The following is a 14386-nucleotide window of genomic DNA, read 5'->3' on the forward strand; positions in this document are numbered from 1 at the left end:
TAAACACCTAGTCCTATATACCAATAGAGAAAACAGCTGATCTACAAGCTACTTGTTGAAAAAAAAAAATCTGTATGTGTTATGTTATTATATTTTATAATTTTATGCAACATTTTTTAAATGTTGGACTACACAGGCATCGGCCCCCCTGTGATCTTGTGATCTTTGGGGGGGGGGGGGGGGGGTCCGGGCCCCAAGTTTGGAACCACTGTACTAAGGAGAGATGTGCTCCCTAGCATCCTTAATATGGGCCGAACATGTTGGTGAAAATAGCAGATCTACAAGGCCATAACGCATCACAATGCGAGGCTTTGTGTGCTTTCTGGATTGGCTATTTACGCAATTTTTTAACAGTTAACCTCCAATTCAAATCATGTTAAAATGCTCTTTGCCAAATAGAACAGCGCTCTTTGGAGTCATATATAGGTCAGTGGTTTGGCACAGCTGGTTCATGGAGTCTAAGGAAGGAAGTTAGGAACATTTTATTCAATCATATTTTCCTCTCAAAAGCACATTCAGAGGTAATGGACAGAAATTATCCTAATGATCTGTCCGAGGTCGTCTTCTATTTCCTCCAGTAATGACAGCATGATAGATGAGTTGAACCTCATCACTGGCATGGGAAACACAGTAACTCTGTGGAATGTAGCCTGCTCTCCTTCCTGCAAAGTCACTGCAACTCTTCCTTAATCACCATGCCACACATCTCAAGTCTGCTATGTTCCCACCCAGGGGTTGATTTGTGAAAGAAAACAGAGGGGACATTTTCTTCACCATTTAAGCCCTACATTGCATTTGACACATTTTGAAAATCTTGACACATTTTGAAAATTTGCCCCAAAATTTTGCCCACGGGGCTAATTGTTAAATAGTGATATTATCAACCACAAAATATCAATCATGTCATAGTGTCTCTATTTCATGAAAGGAAATGCAAGTATTTAATTCAGATTGACCAGAAGCAGGGATCCAAATGAACAATAAAAGCAGCCTCACACACTCAACGCTGCGCACAAATCTGATTGTTTTTATTGCAAGCTTTCGGTCACAGACCTCCTCCAGGCATCACTTCCATCTTCTACCTGAAGAAGGGATAAAACATATCCCCACCGGCCATATAAACATTAATGCCCAGCGGGGGGATATTAAAAGCAGAGGCATCGATCCGCCATCCCCTCAGCAAATCCAACCTTGTGGGTTCTCTTCTCATACAGTTAGTGGTGCTCCAAACTGTTTTTTCTTTGCCAAAATAGCAGATCTACAAGATCACTACGTATCGCATCACAACATGTTGTGAGTAGAGCTGAAATTTCTGTTCTTTATAAAAAAACGTTTCAAAATGTTTGAAAAAGTTAAAGACACAAGTTATGATGTTTAACCACTTGAACCCCAGCATCCATATTCTGGGTCAAACATTAGCCCAAAATTGCAAATTTACAAGCTCATATACACGCTGTGACGCATTGTGATCTTGTAGATCTGCTGATTTTGGTGAGATTTGGTGTAGATGGGGGGAAATAAGCGGTTCAAGTACAGAGCCAACTCAAGGTCCAGTTTAGTAAGTCTAGAGAGGGTTCATGTGGTTAAAATGTTGCACTACCTTCAAACAGACAAGGCCTCACGCCCCCCTTTGATCTTTGGCCCCCCCCCCCCCCCCCCCCCCCCCCCCCAAGGGGGGTGCAGACCACAGGTTGGGAAACACTAATGTCCACATGTTGCCTTCATGAGGGGAGCATTCCAACACGTACATGATGCCGCGTGAACACCTGGACACACGTGCACACACGTGCACACAGGCACGTCTCAGCTCATTTCATTGTTTCCTGTCCGTCCAACACCAGTGAGTGGAAAGTGAACTAAGTACATTTACTCAAGTATTTGCGCCTACATGTTTTGGTGTTACACACTAAATAGACATGGTACACAATTTGTGTTTAACCCATGATTAAGACCTGGAACTGTGTCCTTTTTTAGATTTGAGCTAAAAAGCATTATTTTACACTTTGGGCTATTCAAAAATAGCAGATCTACAAGCTCATAGCGCGGCACCGAGTGCCGCGCTACGAGCTTGTAGATCTGCTATTTTTGAAAAATCTTGAAAATGTGTGCAAATCTTTGAATATATATATTTTTAAAGCGAACATTTTTAACTCAAATCGTTGCTTCTGGGGGTCCCTGGAACAAAATATTTTGATGGGGGTCCGCGGCCAAAAACATATAATTTTGGGGGTCCTTGACATGAAAGAGATTGAGCACCAATGATATAGAAACATACGTTTTTAAGAATACTGTTGAGATTTAGGAGACATGTAGAATCGGCTTCAGGTCTCAATGGTTTAAGTTGTGGTTACGGTATGTGTTTGGTTGACATGCAGATATGCAGTTTGTACTAGTAAATACTATTTACTTCAGTTCACGCTTTATGAATGAAAATATGTTTTGTTATCTAAACATTTGACCTCTTATTTTTTTACCCTTATGGAACCCAAGCGGGTAATCGATAAGAACTGTAATCAATAAGCAGAATCGGAAGATAAGACAGTTATTGATTCCCACGGAGGAAATGCAGTCGCCAAAGACAGCACAGCCGTTAGGATACAGTTACGGAAAATGCTGAGGGTACAGCCGATGCATTTCGGCACCGTTTTAGCGGTACGTTTTGCCGCTATTACTTGCAATAGTGTTTGCACGTGTTTTTTGTTTATTTTTTTGGGCCAGGCGATTGGTGCCCCCCAGAGCTTGGTGTTTAAAACCTCCTAGATCCATATTTTAACGTTTTGTGTTTTTTCCGTAAATTAACGCCCTACTTGATCATAATACAGCGTCACACAAAAGTAGCAAAAGTAGCAGATCTACAAGCGTTTCAAACTTGCAGATCCGCTACTTTCGCTACTTTTGAATTTGAATCCTGAAAAGTAAGTAAACGTTTTGAACCTATGAGATTCCCACCCGACAGCGAGGAAATACGAATGGCACAGCACACAGTTAGTTATGCCAGATAGTGTCCATACTACTCTCTCTCCCATGTTGTGCTCGGTGGTGAAACACGTTTGAGAAATTGCTCCTCAAATCGATGATTATTTTGTCCTCGTGACATTCCATCATATCCAGCTGTTGAGTGGGGTCAGAGGTCACATGTACAGCTGTGTTGTTATGTAACAGCAGTCATACAGATATGCAGCTTGCGGTGGCTATACCTGTTAACACACACACACACACACACACACACACACACACACACACACACACACACACACACACACACACACACACACACACACACACACACAGCAGTCAGAGATATGCAGCCTGCGGCAGGTGTAGCTGCTGTCTGTCATTTAAAACATATACACAATCTGTCATTAAACTGCTCAATTATTAGAGCTCTATGGTGAACTGGAGAATGTGTGTGTGCGTGCGTTCGTGCACTTATGCGTACGTACTGTACGTGCGTGCGTGTGTCAACTATAACAGAGACACAAACTGTACTTGAAAACATGACAAGTTCAACAATGTGCAAGCAGCAAGATTAGTGAGCTGTTGTGACAGGAGAAGGCTGTCCAATGGAATACAACCACAAGACTACTAATTATACAGTACAGCATTGGTTCTCAAAGTGCGGTCCGGGGACCCCCAGGGTTCCTTGGAATATAGCGTCATTTAGTTAATATAGCGTCATTTTAACCACTTTAAGCATATTTTATACGTTGGCTATTCAAAAATAGCAGATTCACAAGCTCATAGCACGGCATGCCGCGCTATGAGCTTGTAGATCTGCTATTTAATATTTTTGTGATGGGTGGGTCCACAGCCAAATACATATCTTTACATTTTTTTGTACATATCATCAAGGTTGTAGATCTGATACTTTTACTTGCTGTTTTTGAATTTGAATCAGTTTTGTGAGGTTTCCATCCGACAGAGACGGTCTGCTTGAGTACTGCACTTAAAAGACCGCTTCACTCATTTTCAACTTATCTTCATATCATAGGTCCATATTTATGTTCATTATAAGATGGCACAGTTTGTGTCTACTCGCTCTGTGTCTCAGAAGAGGGCTGTGGACAGTTCAGAAACCTGCCTACCAGTGACATCATCGGTATTGTGTTTGGTGGCCGGGGGGCGGGGCTAATTTACACCAACAAACGACAAGGACTCTTTGCCGAGTTCCAATGATGTGAAACACAACCATGTAGTATGACAAGTGGTTCAACAGTTATGAAATGTTAAACATCTATCATTCATGGTGAACAACAAAGACTCTATACCGATTCCAATGAGGACAATAACAGTAATAATAATGATAATAATAATAATAATAATAATAATAATAATAATAATAATAATAATAATAATAATAATAATGAAATAATAATTATTATTATTATATAATGATATAGTATTATTAGTATTATTAATACTAATACTACTACTACTAATAATAATAATAATAATAACACAAATTAGTATTTTCATGGCACTTATCTAAATACAGAAATAGTCTCTGCCGGGTAGAAACCTCATATGTCCAAAAGGGTTACTTTTCCGGATTCAAATTCTGAAAATGTGCGTTTCGGGCCTGCAGATCTGCTACTGTTGATACTTTTGTGTGGAATAAACACAACAAGTGGAGATAAGAGGTATCTTCACAAGAATATGGAGATAAGAGGTTGTTATTCATTGTGTCAAGCTAAGATCATCATCTGCCTTAATCTCCCAACTGTTGTTGACTTGCTGTCCACCAGGAGATAGAGTCGTTGCTGGTGAACTGGACGGGTCCAGAGCTCAGCGGCTTTGGAGAGCTGGTTCTGGAGGGTTCCTTCAAGGTGCAGAGGGTGAAGAAAGACAGAGCCTTCTTCCTGTTCGACAAGATGCTGCTCATTGCCAAGAAGAGGCTGGATCACTTTGTCTACAGCACACACATCTTTGTAAGTTATACCTAGCTTAAACACTTTGTCTACAGCACACACATCTTTGTGAGTTATACCTAGCTTAAACACTTTGTCTACAGCACACACATCTTTGTGAGTTCTACCTAGCTTAAACACTTTGTCTACAGCACACACATCTTTGTAAGTTATACCTAGCTTAAACGCTTTGTCTACAGCACACACATCTTTGTGAGTTATACCTAGCTTAAACACTTTGTCTACAGCACACACATCTTTGTGAGTTATACCTAGCTTAAACACTTTGTCTACAGCACACACATCTTTGTGAGTTATACCTAGCTTAAACACTTTGTCTACAGCACACACATCTTTGTGAGTTATACCCAAGCGAAAAGCTTCCAAGTTGTAAATTGAGGCTGTATAGGGCATAGCAGTGGCGGCCATTTTCTGGTTCCACTTCAAAATACTCAGTAAAATGCTCAGTGTTACTTTATCCATTTTTAACAAAATGACTCCACAGTAAAATGCTCAGTGTTACTTTATCCATTTTTAAGTCTGAAAGTGGACAAATGTAACCAATGAGAGTGAGTACACAGAGTGAGTAGAAATGGTGCAATCTTATAATGAGCATTAGTGAGGATTGTATGAAGATAAGGCGGAAAATGGCTGTCCTTGTGTCCTTTAAGTCCTTGTGCACATCGTGACTCCCATCAAGAATGCCCAAATAACTCATGCTCTCTCTCTCTCTCTCTCTCTCTCTCTCTCTCTCTCTCTCTCTCTCTCTCTCTCTCTCTCTCTCTCTCTCTCTCTCTCTAGTGTTGTAATCTGCTGTTAGTGGAGACATTGAAGGATCCTCTGTGGTTCAAAGTGTCAGACCAGACCATACCAAAACAACAACATATAGTCCAGGTGAGTCTGTCAATACTGTAGCACTATTATAACACTGGTATAACACAGTCATAACGTTTATCCTGATGACTCCTAATCCACTGGACCTTAAATGTGCTGTAATGATAGATTCAGGTTAAAACAACGTGTTTTTTTTTTTTTTATGTTAAAAAGTTAAGGCTCTATATTGAATTAGTAAATATTGTTGTAGTGTTTGTTCAGTAACAGGGGTCTACCCATCTCTGAAAATTAATTTCCAGGAGAGGGTACCCAATTGCATCCAATCATTAAAGAACCCCACATCGATCATTTATCAGCTTGTGTTCCAGTTCCATTTTTGTAATAATAAAAAAAAGTTAAATAATGTTAACAGGCTATCATGTACAAACTGCAGCTTTAGTTATTCTCGTTCAGAATTGCACTTCCATGTCAGAAATGATTTAGTCAAAATAAGTGAGCATCCCAGGGATTACCTTATTTCACAGGTGGAAAGTGAGTGCATTTACTCAAGGACAAAGTAACAGGGTATTCCCACATTGCAGTATTGCAACTTTTATCAAATAATGAGAACTTCTCCCAGCAAAGTGTCTTATGTGTCTTTCAGACTAAGAACCAGGAGGAGAAGAGACTGTGGCTGCACTACCTCAAGAGACTGATAGTAGAGAACCACCCTGCTCTACTGCCTCAGAAGGTACACTGGTGGATGGATGGATGGGTGGGTGTGTGGAAGGGTGGGTGGGTGGATGGATAAGATAAGATAAGACAGGGGTCTTCAACGTTTTCAGGCCAAGGACCCCCTAGCTGAGAGAGCGATGAAGCAGGGACCCCCTCTATATTGTATAAAATTGTGTTTCAGATCAACTTTTGCTGCTCTTTTTTCCCCTCTACACCTATAACTCTTTGCCAAAAAATAGCTGATCTACAAGCTCGCAACGCCTTGCAGCGTGAGGCGTTGTGAGCTTATCTGCTATTTTTGGCTAAAGTTCTCCTCAGAAAAGGTATACAAGGGTTCAAGTGGTTTATGTAAAAAAGAATAATCATATCACACAAAGATTTGGGGGACCCCCTGTAGTAACTCTGAGGACCCCCTAGGGGTCCCGGACCCCCTGTTGAAGACCCCTGAGATAAGATATATCGTTGCAGTTGGGCATAAATCTTATCTCCATATTCTAACGTTTTGTGTTTTTTCATAAAGTAAAGCCCTACTTGATCATACTTTAGCGTCACAAAAAATGATCAAAAGTGGCAGATCTTACAAGCTCAAAAAGTGCCTCACCACAACACCATGCACCCAGGCACTACACCGCAACACCATGCACCCAGGCACTACACCACAACACCATGCACCCAGGCACTACACCACAACACCATGCACCCAGGCACTACACCACAACACCATGCACCCAGGCACTACACCACAACACCATGCACCCAGGCACTACACCACAACACCATGCACCCAGGCACTACACCACAACACCATGCACCCAGGCACTACACCACAACACCATGCACCCAGGCACTACACCACAACACCATGCACCCAGGCACTACACCACAACACCATGCACCCAGGCACTACACCACAACACCATGCACCCAGGCACTACACCACAACACCATGCACCCAGGCACTACACCACAACACCATGCACCCAGGCACTACACCACAACACCATGCACCCAGGCACTACATCACAACACCATGCACCCAGGCACTACAGAGGTTTGTCAAATTATACAGTAGGAGGATAGCATGACAATGAAAGATGCTTCTGTTAGACTTTGCTGCCACCAACTGGACAAGTATGCAAACTGTACATTGCAAACTGGAAACAGTTATGTAGCTATTAGGTATGTTTGTGTCCGTTAGGTGTGTGTGTGTGTGTGTGTGTGTGTGTGTGTGTGTGTGTGTGTGTGTGTGTGTGTGTGTGTGTGTGTGTGTGTGTGTGTGTGTGTGTGTGTGTGTGTGTGTGTGTGTGTGTGTGTGTGTGTGTGTGTGTGTGTGTGTGTGTGTGTGTTTGTAATTTGATTTAAACTTGTCAATCATATTTTTCCCCCAGGCAAGGCAGGTCCTTGGAGACAACTTCTGTCAATGTGAGTACACATCTTTATAATGACATCATTTCATTTATAATGTATAATATGTTGAATAGTTTAGATCAGTTTTATTATGCAAAAACTGATCTACAGAACTACCCAACCGATTAAGAGGCTCTGTTAAGTGAACTGTGGAATATTAAATATGAAACAATACTATAAAAGGTTGTACAAGTACAGTAGAAAGCCTTATAAATTACTCCCGTTCTGCTTAAAAAAACATAACAATGACTCCAACCCAGGGTTTATTTTAATGTAATGTAATGTAAACGATTATCATTAACCTTCACTATATGCAAATCCCACCACTTTCTTTAATAAAAACTCAATATTCAGCCTTTTCAATAATTCATTTTTCTGTTTCATTCCATTTTATTTTAGCGTGTGGCTTTTAGTGTGTGGCTAGGTGAAGTGATGTAACTTTAGTACGTTGTTATAGGTGAAGTGATGTAACTTTAGTACGTTGTTATAGGTGAAGTGATGTAACTTTAGTATGTTGTTATAGGTGAAGTGATGTAACTTTAGTACGTTGCTATAGGTGAAGTGATGTAACTTTAGTACGTTGTTATAGGTGAAGTGATGTAACTTTAGTACGTTGTTATAGGTGAAGTGATGTTACTTTAGTATGTTGTTATAGGTGAAGTGATGTAACTTTAGTATGTTGCTATATGGTGATTAACTTCTTGTTTTTTTTTTAGCGCCACAATTTGAGCAGGAACAAGGAACAAGGAACAAGAAGAACTCTGCTTTGCCGCGATTGGACGATATCCACGGCTATCATCGAGGCAGGCGCCAATCAGGTAAGAGGGCCAGCTGTGTCTGTCTCCAGACTTTCATACTGTCTGTCTCTCCTACGCTGTCTCCCTCTCAGCTTTCATACTGTCTGTCTCTCCTACGCTGTCTCCCTCTCAGCTTTCATACTGTCTGTCTCTCCCACACTGTCTCCCTCTCAGCTTTCATACTGTCTGTCTCTCCTACGCTGTCTCCCTCTCAGCTTTCATACTGTCTGTCTCTCCTACGCTGTCTCCCTCTCAGCTTTCATACTGTCTGTCTCTCCCACACTGTCTCCCTCTCAGCTTTCATACTGTCTGTCTCTCCTACGCTGTCTCCCTCTCAGCTTTCATACTGTCTGTCTCTCCCACACTGTCTCCCTCTCAGCTTTCATACTGTCTGTCTCTCCCACACTGTCTCCCTCTCAGCTTTCATACTGTCTGTCTCTCCCACACTGTCTCCCTCTCAGCTTTCCATATGTCTCTCATTGTAACTTGCTATCGGCTATTTTTGCTATTGCATGGCTAAGTATAAAACAGGGCTTTAAGTGGTTCATCAATAATCAGTGTACTCGATTTCGGTGATTATATGAATCGATTAGAAATATTTCGCACTGCTTTGTTGATATATATAAAATATAAACAAATGCATTCTCGATTATTTGATTCATCAAAAAAGTAATTGATAAAATAGTTGCTGAGAAAATAATCCTATCCTACTATAATTCTAGTAACCTCTGTCCGTTTGTAGTGGTGTCTGTAGTGGGAGTAGGTAGGTGAAGATACCCGGTTCACTGGCTGGACCAATTGCTCTGATTTTGCACACAGCCATCGACCATTACCATCTGAACTTAACTGTGAAGCCTGTTTTTCAATTTCATCAAATCTCAGCTTCTTATTTGCGCTTTTGTGTCAAAGAATGTCGCCATGGTTACGGGGCTGCCCAGCTATGGGACGAACTGCCTCCCGGGTTGTGCGCATATCCCCCCACGGATGCGTCGACCGGGTATGGTCTAGTATATATAATAATAATAGTCCTGTATTATTGTGTTCTGTTGTGTCTGTCCCTCCAGAGCCACCAGAGCTGGTCCTGTACACACCTGAGAAATGCAGGAAGAGCCTACCACTGCTGCTAGAGGGAAACCTGCCCTATAGACGCTCACGCAGACAGTCAGGTAGACACACAGACAGATACACACACACACACACAGACAGACAGAACAGAACAGCTGAATCCAAAGCATTCATTTAAAAGAAAAAAGATTGATCCCCCCGCACCTCCTTTAATATTAATTTTGTGATTCACACAAAAATGTTGGTGTAGCACATTCACCATTACTGTAGGTTTTTTTGGGGTGTTGTATTTAACTAAGTGTTTCCATTCAAAACATGAGCAATTTTCTAATCTATTTTGAGCTGCTAAAATGTGAAAATATGTCAAAACTTTGACAGCATTTGTCAGAACTTTGGTTTTCAAACAGTTAAACTGGGTCTAATAATGGGTCTGGCTTCCACGTGGATCTCAGATGGCATGTTGATGACTTAATATTATAATAAAGTTTTTTTTTAAAAAGGATATTACACAAGAAATCGGCCGCTGATCGGTCCAGCGGTTTGCGAGGTTAGTCCCGGACACACAGACAGACAGACAGACAGATCCTCATCTAGTGTAATAATTTAAATGCAGGTTTTGCAAGGTTTTCAATTATCCCACCAATTCCAGCATTGATTTAATAGTTTGTTTTTTTCTGTTGGCGTTGCAGCTCCTGCCAAAGACATAGAAGCAGCCTTTCATCCAAACGGTGGGTTTGCTGATCTGGTGTGTGAAATTTGAATTGGCACTGTGCTGTTATTTTTTGGCCCACAGCAGTCGAGCTCATCACAGCCCGGTGAAGCTTAACTGTACATGAATTCAATACGTTGCCATTGTTTCAGAGTGGCATCACTAAGAGGCAAAGAATTACGACATTATTACATTACGTCTTCTGTTCTTCTTTATCTCACCCTTTCCGTCTGTCTGTCTGTCTGTCTGTCTGTCTGTCTGTCTGTCTGTCTGTCTGTCTGTCTGTCTGTCTCCAGGTGCTCTGAAGGTAAGAGATCATTTGTGTCTCTTCACGCACACACATTCATTTTTGTACAGTTAAAAGCCAGACTGTTAACGCTACCACATAACTTATTGGGTTGTAACATACAGTATTTCAATGAATAAAAGCTTTAGCTTATGTTAACCAGTATAAATGGATGGTAGAGTATGTTAATACAATATAACTATACCATCTTTGGAGGCTAGGGCACCTACTGGTGGACAATGTTAAAAGGCTCCCTGGCTAATAAGCCTTATATGCCTAAATATACATTATAATTGCCATACATAACTTAAATTAGAAATTGAAAACACCTTAAATATTGTATTTATTTTAGAAATAGTTCTTCTTTCACTCTATAGACCATATTCACACGGCGGCCAGAATTTAACATGCCACCCCGTTGCCGTGGAAACCGGGGTGGCATTTCATTAACTTAAGGAGGAGTTCACCCAAAGAATTACTTATTTTCTATCAATTGCACACCCCATGAAGCCTTGAATCCATGGATTTATTTGTTTTTTTGTCGCATTATGGTCTATGGGGACCGCTCCTGTCGCAAGTTGATGATGTTATATGTCCATGTGTGGTCAGTCCTATGGAAGGTATGGAATGCATGTGGTAACTAAAAAACAACCTAATACTTCCTAAGTTTAATATGAGCATTGTGTAGGCCTCACTAGCTGCAGATGGCAGCTAGCCCACCAGCTAAACATTTCCCAACAAACTCCACAGAGACGGCGTTGTCTTTATCAAGTTTACTGGTACATTTTTGTGAAACTGTAACAACAAAACAGACATTTTCAAATTACTGTTACAATACAGAAAGCATGTGACAAACAGAGCTACAGAAGTTATAACTTTAGCTGCTGTAAAATATATTTGTATGGATGCAAACACGACATAACATAGAATAACCTGCTATCACATGATCAAACATCCAAGTTACTAAGACGTTGCTTTTAGCAAGAGGGGAGACAAACAACATGTTCACTGGAGCTGGAGACATTGACTACTGACTGCAGACAGCAAAGGTGTAGTGTATTGCATTGGTTCTCAAAGTGGGGTCCGGGGACCCCCAGGGGTCCTTGAGGGAGTTCCAGGGGGTCCCCAGATAAATGATTGATAGGAACCAAATGGACCCTTATGTGGTTGTAACTCTGAGAGTGTACAAATGGAACCAAATGGACCCTAACGGGTCCATTTGGTTCCATTTGTACACTCTCAGAGTTAAATTAACATTGATTTTTACAAAATAAATTGGGGTCCCAGAGGTATAAATGCCATTAAATGGGGGGTCTGTAGCCTAATGCATGTTAAACTGGGGGTCCTTGAAATTAAAATGGTTGAGAATCACTGCTAGAGCCGTAAAAAAAACTTCTCTTATTGGGGTCCCTGGCTTATCTTTTCAAATGGGGGTCCGCGGGCTAATAAGTGTCAATTTGGGGGTCCTTGACATGAAAAAGTTTGAGAACCACTGGTGTATTGTACCTTGATTGAGCAGCACAGGTGTAGTATATTGCGCCTTAATTAGTCACATGAAGATCAACAAAATAAGAAACCCTGCACATATACCACAGGGTGGTGCTGTGTCACACAATTATCAATTAAACATGACCACTACAATGTAGGGGGCAGAACAAGCATCAAAGCAATATTTAAAAAACGTTTTATTAGCACATGGCAGCATTTTGCATTCCATAGGGCTGGACCACTGAGCACACATGGACAAATGACATCAGCTTGCGAACTCCCAAATGAGGGACAACTCCCTCATTCGGGAGTTGTGAAAGATGAACTAATGCTAGAATGAATAAAATATTGAATGTGTTCAAATATGTGTGTCAAATATTTAGTTATAGAGGGCAATTCTAATGTATTAAGGCATGTATGGCTTATTAGTCAGGGATCCTTTTAATAAAGTTTTTTTTTTAAACAGCACACTGGCTTGGACACACCAAGCCATCTTTACTGTAGTCCGGACATTGTTGCAATTACCTCTATTGAGAGTGTGAGACAGATATAAAACGTACTTAAAGCTGTAACTTCTTAACAGAAAACATTAACAGAATGAAATAACTAGCCTGTTTTAAGAATATACGCTTGGACAGAACAGAAGGTTAAGCTATAACCTCCCTGTCCTGTGTTCTGATGTGACGTGCAGCAGTGTGGCAGCGAGGGAGAGCTGTCACAGGGAGGTGACAGTCTGGACGCCAGCGGCAGCACCAGTACGCTGGCATCGTCTGTCATCGAGGTGGACCCAGACAGGACAGATACCACCAGCCTGACAGCACGCTCCTACAGCCATGAAGAACAGGTAGGCCAACTTAAACCTTCGTATGTACCATTGTTTCTCAACGATGGGTCCGGGTACCACCAGGGGTCAAACTGGACCTTTACGGGTCTGTAACTCTTGAGTTCAATTAACAGTGCATATCATGAAAGACTAGACTTTTTTATTTTTAATCATACACATTATTGGGATTTGTTTATTTCTTTATAATTAAAAAAAAAAGAGATGAAAATCCAGAAATGTCTAGGAATTTTAGAAGCTCATCTCACTGTTTTTATTAGAAAAGCCAAATTCTTTGGTAGCGAGGGGCCAAACGGCACTTTTGTTTGGGAGCTTGTTTTAGATTTATTTTTGGCTTTTTTGGCTTTTTTAGAGAGATGGGGAGTGACATGCAGCAAAGGCCGTCGGGATGAGGACTCGAACCTGTGACGTGCTGTCAAGCACGTCACAGGTAGCCTAGGTGCCTGGACCGCTACACCAGCGGTCCGGGTCGGGATATTGTTTTTTAGAATATTTGTTTTAACTTTCATACAGTATATTCATATATTTATTTCAAATGTTCAGATTCTTTTTTAAATTATTTGTCTATATGACGTGCCCAAAATAAGGACAGATTGAAAGTGCATAATGAGGGTTTGAGCGTGTGTGTGTGTGTGTGTGTGTGTGTGTGTGTGTGTGTGTGTGAGAGTGAGTGAGTGAGTGAGTGAGTGAGTGAGTGAGTGAGTGAGTGAGTGAGTGAGTGAGTGAGTGAGTGAGTGAGTGAGTGAGTGAGTGAGTGAGTGAGTGAGTGAGTGTGTGTGTGTGTGTGTGTGTGTGTGTGTGTGTGTGTGTGTGTGTGTGTGTGTGTGTGTGTGTGTGTGTGTGTGTGCGTGCGTGTATGCGTGCTTCTTTGCCTCAGTGCCCTTGACGTAGACTGTTTGTCTTCTCCCTCACAGGAAGAGGAAGAGGAGGGCAGCCCCCCTCTCATCCCCCCTCCCACCCTGTCCATCACCGAGGAGATCCTGGAGTTTATCAACCAGAGCAGAACCCGGGAAATACTACAGTCTGCTGTACACACTGACACGGTAAATACAGTCTACTGTCAGCTCTGGTCCGTAACCTTAGTACTTCTCTTTAACACTATGCGACTGTATCTGTATTTTCCTCTTTTGAATGAATAAAGAATATACTTTGAATAAAGAATATGCTTTCGCTCTCACCGAAACAAAGACGCCTTCGATTGTTGAAAGCCTATTCTCTGCGGTGGACAGTCTCTCAGACCCCCACCTTTTGTGTAAAATCCACTTTTTAGCCAGAAAGTACCATAATCCACTGGTAGAGATACATTTTGTATTCACCCAAATGTGCCACCTAACAAAA

The 14386-nt window shown here is 41.4% G+C and overlaps 2 protein-coding genes across 2 annotated transcripts in view; one reads left to right on the plus strand and one right to left on the minus strand.

Annotated features, from left to right (window-relative positions):
• Positions 1–14386, minus strand: part of triap1 (TP53 regulated inhibitor of apoptosis 1) — a 311612-nt gene that overhangs the window by 235470 nt on the left and 61756 nt on the right. The gene's annotated exons all lie outside the window — the stretch shown is intronic.
• Positions 1–14386, plus strand: part of LOC311050092 (uncharacterized protein) — a 121139-nt gene that overhangs the window by 86344 nt on the left and 20409 nt on the right. The window contains exons 10-18 of the mRNA XM_084064058.1: positions 4746–4928; positions 5709–5801; positions 6385–6471; positions 7844–7877; positions 8579–8680; positions 9724–9825; positions 10414–10469; positions 12899–13051; positions 13963–14091. Of these exons, the coding sequence (XP_083920184.1) occupies positions 4746–4928; positions 5709–5801; positions 6385–6471; positions 7844–7877; positions 8579–8680; positions 9724–9825; positions 10414–10469; positions 12899–13051; positions 13963–14091 (939 nt within the window). The remainder of the gene's footprint in view (positions 1–4745; positions 4929–5708; positions 5802–6384; positions 6472–7843; positions 7878–8578; positions 8681–9723; positions 9826–10413; positions 10470–12898; positions 13052–13962; positions 14092–14386) is intronic.

This window comes from Gymnoscopelus microlampas (assembly GCF_963454915.1).
Source record: "Gymnoscopelus microlampas genome assembly, chromosome: 8".
Taxonomy (NCBI): domain Eukaryota; kingdom Metazoa; phylum Chordata; class Actinopteri; order Myctophiformes; family Myctophidae; genus Gymnoscopelus; species Gymnoscopelus microlampas.